Source organism: Canis aureus, chromosome 21 (genome assembly GCF_053574225.1).
Source record: "Canis aureus isolate CA01 chromosome 21, VMU_Caureus_v.1.0, whole genome shotgun sequence".
In the NCBI taxonomy this organism is placed as follows: Eukaryota; Metazoa; Chordata; class Mammalia; order Carnivora; family Canidae; genus Canis; species Canis aureus.
The window spans coordinates 4864613-4877341 of NC_135631.1; the positions used below are offsets into that span (position 1 = coordinate 4864613).

At 59.7% G+C, this 12729-nt stretch overlaps 2 protein-coding genes across 3 annotated transcripts; one reads left to right on the top strand and one right to left on the bottom strand.

Annotated features, from left to right (window-relative positions):
• Nucleotides 1-42: 42 nt before the first annotated feature.
• On the bottom strand, nucleotides 43-4370 carry YIF1A (Yip1 interacting factor homolog A, membrane trafficking protein). 2 transcript variants are annotated; one of them, XM_077862496.1, is made up of 8 exons: nucleotides 4111-4370; nucleotides 3202-3413; nucleotides 2932-3036; nucleotides 2733-2811; nucleotides 1236-1293; nucleotides 909-1064; nucleotides 340-433; nucleotides 43-269 (listed from the first exon to the last, which is right to left on the bottom strand). In XM_077862496.1, exons 1-8 carry the CDS (start codon nucleotides 4139-4141, stop codon nucleotides 99-101), a joined length of 906 nt encoding a protein of 301 aa, XP_077718622.1. In that variant the 5' UTR covers nucleotides 4142-4370; the 3' UTR covers nucleotides 43-98. The 2 variants fall into 2 exon arrangements, with proteins under 2 accessions (XP_077718622.1, XP_077718623.1); XM_077862497.1 differs by having other exon boundaries at nucleotides 43-245; nucleotides 4111-4367.
• A 2273-nt stretch (nucleotides 4371-6643) lies between these two features.
• TMEM151A (transmembrane protein 151A) lies at nucleotides 6644-11382 on the top strand. The gene is made up of 2 exons (XM_077862501.1): nucleotides 6644-6881; nucleotides 8924-11382. The coding sequence occupies exons 1-2, from the start codon at nucleotides 6807-6809 to the stop codon at nucleotides 10253-10255; spliced, it is 1407 nt and encodes a 468-aa protein (XP_077718627.1). The 5' UTR covers nucleotides 6644-6806; the 3' UTR covers nucleotides 10256-11382.
• Nucleotides 11383-12729: the final 1347 nt, after the last annotated feature.

A 12729-nucleotide genomic window follows, 5' to 3' on the forward strand; every position in this document is an offset into this window, starting at 1 on the left:
GAGCACCCCGCCCCAGGCCCCAGGAACAAGGGTCAGATACAATCAAGGAAATCAAATCTTCAATGTATGGAAAAATCAGTGCCAGTGGGGGCCAGGGGTCACCGGACCAAGTGGAAGGTCAGCCAGTATATGATGAGGGGCTGGAAGGCTGCAGCTCCCAGAGTCAGGTAGAGCTGGAGACGCTGCCGGGGAGCTGGGCCCCCATTGTTGTCAGGACCCAGGGCTGCTGTTCGCAAAGAGCGCACCTGGAAGAAAGGAGAGAGCTGAAGCTGGGCCAGGGAGGCTTGTCCCCAGCTCCAACCCCAGGGGGACAGGCAGGAGGCACAGTCCCAAACTCACAATGAAGTACATGAGTGAAGACGAAGTCCAGGCCAGTGCCACATAGTAGCCATCACTGCCAAACAGCAGCCCCGTGAGCACGCTGAGGATCATTCTGCAGGGGGTGGGGTGCAGGTGGGGGTGAGGGGAGAGGAGGAAGAGATGGCTGGAGATCTAAGGAATCAGGGCCTGAGATTGGCCCTACCATCCAGCCTTAGATCTCACCCACCACCACTGAGCCCTTTATCTCCAATCTGTCCCGAGTCCTAGACTCAAAAATGAATCTGGAAGGCCTAGGACTTAGCCCCAGGACCTGGATCTAAGACACCCTCCACTACTCCAGCACGAGGCCCTTGTCTCCTGTGTTCCCAGGGTGACTCTCCAAACATTCCTGACCTGAACAACAGGACATGGCTCCTGAGGAGAATGCTAAAAACAGCCGGTTCCTCTATTAGAGAAAAGCTAGGGCCCAGAGAGGGGCAGAGAGGTGCCCAGGGTCATAATTTAAGGCTACAGCTACACCAGCTAGAAACTCAAGGCAGCAGGCCACTCTCCCAGGCCTGCCTCTGGCCTGACCCATAGCTACTCACCCTACGTATTTGTAGCCACTATAGGCTAGCAGGTGGAAAGTGCTCAGGTCACTGCGCACGGTGGCCAGATAGACACCCAGGAGCAGGGCTAGCACCTCCATCACGATCCATACCAGTGCTGTGCTTGCACACAGGCCCAGCACCTCTGGGGAGAACCTATGGCCATGTGGGAGAAGGGGGGCAGTATTCAGAAACCAGCCATCCTGTGGTAGGTGTGAGACTGAGGACATGGGGTGAGCATGGGACCTGCCAAAGGTCCCCTAGAGAGGTGAAGGGAGCAGTCAGGATGGGGAGCTGGTAGGAATGGGTGAGGGCATTGGTACTGACCTTTTCTGAATCCCCAGTGCCATCCCTGCCAACAGCACGTAGGTGATGAAGGCCATTGCTGCCAAGAGCCAGAAAAATGCCATCAGCCTGGTTTCCTCAGAATCCCCTGGCTAGGTATTTGGGGCCATTTACACCTTCTCTCCATACTTCCTCCCCTGCATATCCCCGCATGCCAACCTCCATAGTCCTGGAATTCCTTTCTCTGCTCAGCCCTCTTTCCCGGCATAAATGCTACCTGACTCTTCTCTCCGCACCACCAAGCCACTTCTTTCCCTGTCTCTGTGCTAGGAAACTCACCAAACTTTCCTGCTCTGGCTCAAACCGTATCACGGGCCAAGGCTATTGCTAATCCTAGACCAAACGGCAGGGGCCAACCTGATCTCCCACAACACTATAGTACTAAAATACAGGCTTGAAGACAACCCAGGCTCTCCCCAAAATCTGGCCCATGGGGATGACTTCACCTCAGCCAGTCTGGCCACTGGTGCTGGCCTTAGCTCTGGCCCACCCACCAACACAGAGGGCGCAGGTTTACCTCTGCTGTTTACACAAAAGCTCAGAGCCTGTGGGATCTGGGCTTTCACAGCAAGTGTAGCTGCTCAGCCCTGTTCTCTGCCCCTCCTTGAAGGACCAAACTGATGTGCCCACCAGAGAGCACAGGGTCTGAAGTCAGGAAACTAGCTCTCCCCACCTATAAACTATATGGCTTCAAAGATACTCAAATCTCTCTGAGCCTTGGCTTCAAATGGGGATGGCAATTCCTGCTTTATGAGGTGGCTCTGAGTGGAAACAGAGGAAGGAAGACAAGAAGAACCTGTGGCCCTCCCGGAGCTACTGGGCTGACTGGCTGCCCTGGCAACCCCTCTGAGGGCTGGCAGAGCACACTTACCCCTCCTCCAGCGTGTCCACCATGGGCTGCGCCTCAGGACAAGCCCCAGGACAGAGGAATCAGATGCACAGTCTGCCAGCCACTGTCCAACATGGGCAGCCTGACCTCGTGCCACATAGGTGGGCAGTTATGGGAACCCAGAAGGGAGTGATCACTTCCTCAGAGAAGGGACTTGGGGGACAAGTAATAACTATGATAATGACTATTATTTACGGTGTGCTTCCTGCCGAAAGCAGGTCACCTCACATCACCTCACTGAATTTCCACAAAATTCTTTGTGGTGGAGACTGTTGCTATTCCTGGTTTACTTAAGAGTAAAAGTAGCCAGCCTGAGGTCCCATTACCAGAAGCTGCAGGACCAGGTCTAAAGCCAGGGCTCCAGTTAAGAGGCAAGAAGATCTCAAAAGGGAATACCATGAGGGCACTGAGGGCACCCAGGAAGTTCCTTACTGGTCCCCTTGCTCTGTCAACCTGGTGTCTAGCAACCGCCACACACGGAAAGCACCAAGAGCAGACGCTGAATAAATGCATGAGCCCCTCTCTTCTCGTTGGTGCCTTAAGGCACAAGTCGCCCCACATCCCCCAGCCCAAGTCGAAGAAAGACTCACTGGGGATATAGAGGTCAGGGGCATTGAGATCTTGCCGCGGTGGCAGAGGCACATCACGACTGTACTGCACTTCCCAGTTCTGGTGGTGGCAGCAGCAGCCAGGTCAGAAGAAAAAGATAAGAAAAGAAAGAAGGCGGTTGAGGTCTGGGGGCCAAACTCTGGGACAGGACAAGGAAAGCACAGGGCCCTGCCAGCTCACCTGGTGTGTGTAGGGGAAGACCAGGAGCCCCAGCTTCTTGGCCACATAGGCTGTGTCCACAGCAAAAAAATACTTGAGTTTGTTCACAGACACAAAACGGTGCAGCTGGGAGAGGAGAGAGGAGGCTGTGGGTAAGCTGTACCCCAAACCTCAGGGTGCTCCTCTGTATGCTCCTTCCCTGAGGGCTGCTGTTGAGAATTAGGTGGGATCCCACGATGCCCCATCCCTGGACAGAAATCTTGCCACCCTTGCCCTGGGGATGGGCCACACCTCCTTGTGCACCATGTCCTTCCCATGGGATGCGATGGAGCTGCCATAGGCCATAGCCACATTGGCCATTGGGTCCCCAAGCAAGTGGTTGACATTGAAGGCCACGTCGGCTCCTGGGGCTGGGTATCCTCCTGGCTGGCTGGAGTAAGCACCGCTTGTGTCATCGAAGAGGGGAGGGGGATCTGGAGCTGCCCGGGCCCTGTGCTTGGAGCCTGTGGGTTTGTAGGTACTAGAGTAGGTGACAGGAATATCAAACATGAGCCCAAACCACCACCCCATTCCCCGGGTTGGGCCAGCCCTGTATGGGTCCTGGGGTCACGAAACAATCAGTTAGTGAAACCTGGCCTGGATGACGGGTAGGTAACCCAGAAAGAACTTTGATGAAGGATCTTTTTCCAGAGGTGCCAAATGTAGGCAAAGAAAGAGCTGAAGCAGCGCCTGGAAGTGGTTGCCCACCTGGGGGTTTCTGGGGTCCTTCTCCAGGGAAGTGATCCCTCAACAGCCTTGGGAGAGTGAGTAGAAGTTTGCTAGGTGGAGAAGATAACTGGGAGGGCATCCCGCATTAACAAGGGTGGAAAAGGCGACAGCCGGGTACCCAAAGGCCCTGGGCGGTGGTGAGGGCCCCTACCAGGGTCACGACAAGTTTAGAAAGTTCTGGAGGCAGACCCCGTTCGTGCCCGAGTATGGCATGGGAATCCCAGCTGTGCTGTCACCGCCTGATCTCAGGATTGGGCCGAGAGGGCGAAGTCCGGGACGCGTTGCGGACTCGCGCAGGGCGGAAACCCGAAAGACACCCGCCGCGCTGGGGAAGGGCCACGGCTGCCCCTCTCCCTCAGGGTGAGCGGGCCGCGCCGCCGACCCTCCTCCGGCCGATCCGGCCGCGTCCCGCCCGCCCCGCTCCCCACGCACCGTGGGCTCCATAGCCCGAGTGATAAGCCATGGCCGCGATGCTGGCGCTCCCAAAGGGCCCGCTGCGCCGCCTCGTGGGTACGAACACTAATAAGGCAGCCGCTCCGCTTCCTGGGCACCGATCGGGGTTACGGAGCAGCCCGACACGTCCGCCAGCTCTTCGACCGCAGCCGCCATGTCCTCAGCGTTGTCCTCCGTCGCCTACCATTGGCTCCCCGGCGGCGCTAGGTCGCCTCTCCCCTCTCTCAATTGGCTGTTGGCGCGGCCTCGCGGAATTGGATTCGGCAGTAGGCAACTTCCGGAGGGGCATGGGCGGAGCAACCCTAGGCGCTCTCGGATTGGGCGGTGTGTATGCTAATTAGTGGCCGGAGCAGCCAATACCCAATAAGCCAATGGATTAAGGTGGGGGGTGGGGTTGAGAATTATTTCCGCGCCTGCGCAGTGGGGCACTTGACGCTCGCCCTGCCACGACTGCATCAGGTGGAGACCTGGCAGAGGCGGGAGTCTGGGAAAGAAGTTTAGCTCCGGGGACGTAACCCGGGAGGGAATGGGTCCGTGGTGCCCTGCCAAGTCCCGCCCGTCTCCTGCCCCACCCTCTCAATGCTAGCTTTCTTCTCCCATCATCCATCCTCCCCCCGCCCCTCCTCTAGTCGTGGCACGGAGCCCGGTCAGCCAGTGAGGTGTTAGCAGGAGGCCGGGAGGGGCAGTGACGGCGCGGCCCAGCGAGCCCCGGAAGCTGCCTCCTCCTCCCGCCTCCCGTCCCTCCTTCCCGCGCGGGTGCTGTCCGTCGTCCGGTGCTGAAATGCCCTACAGCCACTGCCGCTATCCTGCAGATTCTGGCGCCCAGCTGCTGGGAGGGTCTGGGCTCTTGAGACAGAAAGACAGAGAGACACACACACACAGTACACACAAATACATTACACATATCGAAAACTCCAGAAGATCTGAAATCCCAGAGATTGGGTAGTATAGGATCCTGCACCATGCCTGACCCATCATCTCTCCCGTGGTCCAGCTGATGTGAGGGTGGAGGTATGCTGATCCACCTCCTGAAGGTGCATTCGAAACTCCTGAGTCATTGCTGGCCCTACGGTCATCTTAAAGTGAGACACCTCAGCCCCCAGGCCTCACTCCTGAGGTCGAGGGTTCCTTTCTCTCCGCCTAGTTTGTGACCACTCTCACCCTCCTCAGAGATAGTCTTCAGGGGCTTCCCTTCTCACACAACTTCAGCCACCACTTTCTGGAGAGCAAGATCGGGTCCTCTGCAACCTGCCTCTAGCCACCCAGTGTCCAGTTACGCTAGGTGACTTTCCTACTTTCTGAACACAGCCCACATGGTCTGATCGCAGTGCCTTTGCTCAGAAGTCCCCTCCACCCAGGATGCCCTTCCCCCTCATATCCATTTGTCCAAAGCCTAGTTATTCTTTAAGCAGTTTAGCTTGTGCTTCTCAGAGAGACAAAGGGAATAGAGGACTGACATGGCTGGGGGTTGAGGCCAGATGCTGGGTTCCAGGATCCCTCTGCATACACCAGTTTGCCCTGGATATAAATTCCATTAGGACAAGGCCTGTATCATTCTCCACTCCTACCCGTGTCTTCACAGTGCCAAATACAATATTTGGGTATAGCAGATACCCAATAAAAATCTGTGTCCAATAAATAAATAATAAATAAATAGATGAAGCCTTGGTTCACTCCTTTACTCCTTCTACCATTTCAATCACCTCAGCTTTAAAAGGGTATGGTTATTGAACTGAATGAATGGTCTTTGAGTTGCCCTTTGGGGAGGAAAAAATAGCAAAGCAACCCAAAACACCTAGTATTGCAGCTCCCTATGTCCCACCAATGAATTGTCTACCTTGCGGGTAGGCCCAGAACTAGGGGCAAGTGTGAAGGTCTGAGGCCCCTAGGGCCAGGGACCAGCACTGGGGCCACCGGTACCTGGGAGGGCATTATCCCATGAAGGACAGATCCCACTCCCTGGTACCTCATGATAATGCCTGTGCACCTTTCTATTCCCATTTCTCAGGTGAGAAGACTGAGGTTGGGGTGGAGAGTGCAGGCCCAAGGTCATGAAGCCTAGGGCCCTGGGTGCCCTGGCCCCCAACCTGCCAGCTCTTAAGTGGAGCCCAGGACCTCTGTCCAGGGAATGAGGTGCATCACACCTTTCTGGGTTATAACTGCTTCCTCCCCTACAAGCAAGGCTTCCAGGGTGGGATCTGGGTGGGCTTAGCCCTGGGCCTGCTCCTCAGAGACACGTCGCCCGGGGAATTTCCCACCTTTGAGATCCCCCTCCACCTTCTCACAGCCGGGGAAATAGGCCCCAAGAGCAAGGACTCGGCCAAGGTCGCAAGCGCAAGCGCAAGCGCGGCAGGAGGCGAACCCAAGCTTGGGTCGGCCAGCCCGGGGTTCTCGGGCGGGGGCAGCGCCCGCTGTACCAGGCGATGCCGGCGGCGCCGCGGGTGCCGCGGGGGCGGGGTCAGCGGAGGGCGGGGCGCCGGGCACCGCGGCCGCCGACGCCGCCGCCACCGCCGCCGCCACCGCCGCCGCCACCGCCGCGCTCGGGCTCGAGCTCCGCGCACTCCCTGCGCGGCCGACGAGCCGAGCGGACGCCCTCGGGGCCGCGCCGCAGCCCTCCGCGCTCCCCCTATCATGCCCCGGGCCCGGGCCCGGGCCGCCCCAGCAGCCAGGACACCATGCCCGAGGGCGGCGGAGGCGACAGCGGGGAAGTGCCTGCGTTCATCCCGGACGGCGAACCGCTGCGGGAGGAGGTACCGGCGCCGCGTGTTGGGGGCCGGAGCAGGGGCTGGAGCGGGGCGAGGGGGACCACGGAAGGGGCAAACCCTGGACGGGGCTGAGGTGGGAAGTCTCCAAACCCCAGCTTCCAATGACGTCATTAGGGGAGCCGGCGTCTGGCGTGCCGGGGGGCTCGCGTGGGGGTCGGGGTGGGGGCGCTGGGAAGGCAGGAGGGGGTGACTCCCGCCCCGGGCGCCCCTTCGTCGCCCCTCGCCCTCCTGTGACGTCAGCGCCTGGCCCCCGCGCGCCCTCATTCCGCAGCGCAGCCCCTCGGCCCCAAGGCCCCGGGGTCGGGCCCCCGCCCCCCCGGCCCAGCGGCTCACGAGGTGCCCGGGCGGCGTCTGCAATGCAGCAGCAGTAGCCAGGGCTTGAGGGAGGCGGCGGAGGGAGGAGGGGAAAGAGGAGAGGAGGCGGCCTCTGGTACCCCTTCTCCCTTCCCCCGCGGTGAGGCCGGGGCGGTGGGGGCGGCCTTCCTGCTGGCTGGGACCCCCAGAGTGGCCTCTGCTCAACCCCGGCCAAGAAGAGGATCTGCAGGAATGTGGGGCCCTGTGTGGAGTGCAGGGGTGATAGGTGGTGAGAGGGTCTGTGGATGTGCTTGGATGGATGTAGTGCACTTGTGGGTGTGTGAATGCTAGTCCATGCTCCCGGCATCTGGGGTGAGCCAAAGTCAGGTGGTGGTCTGGTGGGTCCTTGCCTTGGGTGATGTGGTCATGCGTGAACATGTTCTGCTGTGGGAGGGTCTCTCCCCTAGAGTCTAGTGTGTGCGTGTCAGGTTGCAGTAGGGGTGGGGTTAGGGGATGTGCACTGTGGTCAGGTGAGGGTCTGATGTGTACCTGGGCTTCAGGGAATGTGTAACCCACGTATGCCTGTGTGTGTCCTGTGGTGGGTGGGTCTGTGTGGGGTGTGTGTGCGGGGTGGTGAGAGTATGCACTTGTGCACCGTGTTATGGTTATGAGGGATTGTGCCCTGGGCATTGGTGACCGTCTGGTGTCTGGGATGGGCAGGCAGCCTGCACATCTGTGTGAGGTGGGCCTGTGATAAACGTGGTGGAGGATGTGGGTGTGTGGCCCGCCCTGCAGGTCAGTGGTGATGAGTACCTGTGGTGGGTGATGGAGTGGAGGGGGTGGGCTGCCCTGGGCTGGGCTGGGGGCATTTCTTCTCCTCTTGGGTCTCTCGAGAGACTGCCCAGCAGCTGTGCTCTACCCCCTCCCTCACAGCACAGATGGGCAGTGGAGGACGACACTCCATCTGCTCCCCCCAGACTCACACCTCCCCCGTTCCCAGCTCTTCCTCTTTCTCACTTACTTAAAAGCTTCTCCCAAGTCTCTAAGTGAAGCCAAGGGACCAGAGGGAGTCTCAGGATAACAGTAATAATATTTATTCCTGGGGCCAGACTCTGTGCTGCAATGGCCACACGTAAGGTCTTCTTGAATCCTCACAAAAGCCCCAGTCTCCAGATGAGGAGACTGAGGTCCAGAGGGCATGAGGGACCTGGCCAAGTCATACAGTAAGTGGTGGAGCCAGCAGTGAATCCCAGGCAGTGGGGTTCCAAAGCCCATGCTCTTCACCCTTAGGACCCCTGCCACCCTGGCCTCCTGTACCAACAGGTCCAGGAACTAAGGCCTGGAGAGGACAGGAATGTGGCCAAGACCACACAGAAAGTGAGGGGGAGAACTGGAACCAGAGTTCAGTTTTCCCAATGGCCAGTCAGGAGGTCCTTCCTTCTCTTGGCGGAGATGTGTCTGCTTTTCCCTGGGTGCCCTTGACTGAGGGATGAGGATGCACAGTAGAGGACAGCTTGGGGGCAGACAGGCCCCAGTTTGAATCATGTAGCTCTACTGTGAGGGCTGGAGGGGTGAGGTCTGGAGCAAGGTGCTCTGTCCCTTCGGGCCTCAGTTTCCTCCTTTGTAGAGTGGAAAGCAGAGCCCCAGCTCCTTCATGGGGCCTAAGCAGAGGGGCAGGAGCAGCCAATGGCCCATCCTGATGCCCACCTCTCCTCTTTCTGCCCACCCCGCAGCAGCGGCCCCTGAAACAGTCCCTGGGAAGCTCTCTGTGCCGAGAGTCGCACTGGAAGTGCCTGCTCCTCACACTGCTCATCCATGCCTGCGGCGCCGTGGTGGCCTGGTGTCGCCTGGCCACGGTGCCACGGCTGGTCCTGGGGCCTGAGGCAGCCCTGGCCCGCGGGGCTGGGGGCCCCCCGCCCACCTACCCCGCCAGCCCTTGCTCAGATGGCTACCTGTACATCCCGCTGGCCTTTGTCTCCCTTCTCTACCTCCTCTACCTGGCTGAGTGCTGGCACTGCCACGTGCGCTCGTGCCAGGCGCCGCGCACCGACGCCAACACCGTGCTTGCCCTGATCCACCGGCTGCAGCAGGCGCCGCCCTGTGTCTGGTGGAAGGCCACCAGCTACCACTACGTGCGGCGCACCCGCCAGATCACCCGCTACCGCAACGGCGATGCCTACACCACCACGCAGGTCTACCACGAGAGGGCTGACAGTCGCACGGCTCGCGGCGAGTTTGACTACTCGGCCCACGGCGTTCGCGATGTCTCCAAGGAGCTTGTGGGCCTGGCTGACCACGCGGCCACGAGGCTGCGCTTCACCAAGTGCTTCAGCTTCGGCAGCGCCGAGGCCGAGGCCTCGTACCTCACCCAGCGGGCCCGCTTCTTCAGCGCCAACGAGGGCCTGGACGACTACCTGGAGGCCCGCGAGGGCATGCACCTGAAGGACGTGGACTTCCGCGAGTCGCTCATGGTCTTCGCGGACCCGCGCAGCCCGCCCTGGTATGCCCGCGCCTGGGTCTTCTGGCTCGTGTCGGCGGCCACGCTGTCCTGGCCGCTGCGCGTCGTGGCAGCCTATGGCACGGCCCACGTGCACTACCAGGTGGAGAAGCTTTTCGGGGCCGGCTCGCCCCCCCCTGGGGCGGTGCCCAGCGGGCCCCCGCTGTCCCGGGTGGCCACGGTGGACTTCACCGAGCTGGAGTGGCACATCTGCTCCAACCGGCAGCTGGTACCCAGCTACTCGGAGGCCGTGGTCATGGGTGCCGGCTCCGGTGCCTACCTCCGTGGCTGCCAGCGCTGCCGTCGCTCCCTCAGCAGCAATTCGCTGCCCCCTGCCCGGCCCGGTGGGCCCCGCCTGCCTTTCAGCCGCAGCCGCCTGTCTCTGGGAGCTGGGGGCCGGGCCACACCAGGGGTCTTCCGGAGCCTGAGCGGGGGGCCACTGGGGCGCCGCGGAGAGGACACAGAGCCCCTGGAAAGCCCACCGTGCTACGAGGACGCCCTATACTTCCCGGTGCTCATTGTCCATGGTGACAGCGGCTGCCAGGGGGACGGGCAGGGTACACTCTGAGACCGGGGGGCCCCCAGGTGGCCTCCTCCCCACCACCCCGCCGTGGGCTTTGATGCCTGAGCGGCTGTTGTCCGAGATAGGAGGGAAAACAGACCAGCACACGAGGGGTGGGAGAGGGGGAGAGTCCTTAATCAGACTGAAGCGCAGCAACCCAGGGTGATTTGGGGGGTGAATGGACACCACTGAAGTTGAGTCTGTGAACATCCCAGCATGGCTCCCCACCACCACCGTGTTCCACCCCCTGCGATGGCTGGTGATCTAGCCTAGAGCCCTGTCAGGTTGGGCAGGGGGGATGTTTCCAGAAAGCCTGGGTTGGGGAAGGAGTCCTGGGGACAGCTATTACATGCAGCAGAGGGCTGCTTACCTGCTCTTCCCTGCATGGCTGAGGCCACATTGGGAGCCCTCGAGCAACCCAGAAGCACAAATTGGTGGTTTGGGGCTATGCCCAGTTGGGCTGGCTTCCAAGAAATTGAAGAGCTGGCTGTGACAACACCACAGCCTGGCCCCACTACAGCCCCAAGTCCCCATCCTCCTCCCCTGACAACCCCTCCCTGCCTACCCTCTGGTCTCTGCTCAGGGCCAGTCCCTGATCAGACTGTGGCACAGCCCCTGTACTGGGAGCCTGGTTCTTGGAGCACAGCCTTGTCCCCCTTGGCCCCCTGTTTTTCCCTGGTGTACCCTCCCCTCACATCCAGCTCCCCTATGACCTGGCGTTCCTTCTTAGGACCCTGCCTTGATCCCACATCTTCTGGTCTCTGCTCCTGTCCCCCCAAAGTCCACATCCGCCTCTATCAGCCACGCACACTCTCCCCACGAGGCTTTGTCCTCTCATTGCTCCCCCAGACTTCTCTGCTCTTCACCTTCCTGATGACCCACGGGGCCCAGGGCCACAGGGCATCCGAGGGACCTCGGCCTTGGCCACAGCCTCTTGGACGATGCACCTGCTCTGCCATGGAGGCCCCTGCTTCTCCCATCAGTGGGGCCAGGCCCATGGGACACTGTTCCTCCTCCAGGGAGGAGAGAGTAGTCCCCTCCCTTCCAACTGGGGTTTCTACCACCTCTTGGGGGCCAGTGGGTGAGGGAGGAGGCAGAGAAGACACAGATAAAATAAAAGATATGAAATGGAAGGTCTCACGTGCATTCCTAAGTGGTGGGTCTAAGGCCATTACAAGTGCAATGGGCCACCCTGGGTTAGCGTTTCGATGCTCAGTTCTGGAAGAGGGGGCCAGGTTGGGCTCCAGCGTTCCCAGGAACAGGGTAAGCTGAGAGGGAACCTCTCTGCCCAGCCTAGGGCCTGAGACTCAGGTTTAAGTTGCTCTGAGCAGCTCACCCCAACTGACTGGCATCTGGTTCACTTCTAAGGCATTGTCCAAGTGGTCCATCTTCCAGCCCAGTGGGGGTTTTCGTTCTACCGCTGGACATACTGAGGTCTAAGGGCCTGGTGACTGGTCCCCAGAGTGGAAGAAATGAGCTATGGTCTGTGGCATAAGTTCAGTTCCCTCAATGGCCACTGGTGTTCGGGGGAGTGGGCGCTGAACATGTCGGAGGACACAGGTGGGAAATAGCCAGCCCTGAATCAGCACATGGGATCCGAAGATCAAGAACGAGGGCAAATGAAGGGCCTCACTCACTCCTGGAGGTGGCATCTTCCCATGGATGGCCGTGCAGGGAGTTCACGGTGCCAGGGCACCGGGCTAGAGGGCAGATGTGGGTGGAAGGCAGCCTGTGGGCCACTCCTCCAGCCCCAGCGTGGAGCTGCACCCACCTGCATGAAGGCACCCTTTTCTAATCTGTGTAAAGACAGCAGAAGGACTGGTGGTGGCCCTGGAAGGGTGCTGAGAATGGGTGGGATTCACCCGGGGCAGAGACAGGGCAGGGTGTTCGGGGCTGTGGGATCTGCCTGCACAAATGCCTGGGTGCAGAACATGAAGCAAGGTGTGAGAAGGAGATGGAAGCCAAGAGCCATGAAACAGTTGGCTGAAGTCTTCACCACCAAACCCCAGAATTTGTCCGTAAGCTGGGGCAAACAGGAACCACAGGCATGGTTGAGCAGGTAAGTGACAAGGTCAGAGCCACTTGTTAGAATTTTAGGCCAAGTCCAGCTGCGTACTGGCCACGTGGGGAAAGTGGTGTTAAGAGACCAAAGCTTTCCTTGGGCATCACTGCCTCACTTCTTTGGGAGTGAAGTCAGTTCTTTGTTCAGAAGCAACTTGGAAAATAAACTCTGGTACCCAAGCATTTAAGGAAGCTGCATGGACAATGTGTGTGTGTGTGTGTGTGTGTGTGTGTGTGTGTGTGTGTGGTGGGAGTGGGGGGCTGGTTATTGGCTCCAGCTCCAGCTCCTGCCAGTGGAAAAGATTTCCTTCTTCCATTTTCCTGCTCTAGCACCACAGTCACCAACTACCTGCTAGCCATGATCCACTATCCTCTCCTCCTCAACAACAGAACCCCAGTTTTACTTCAGATGGCAATGA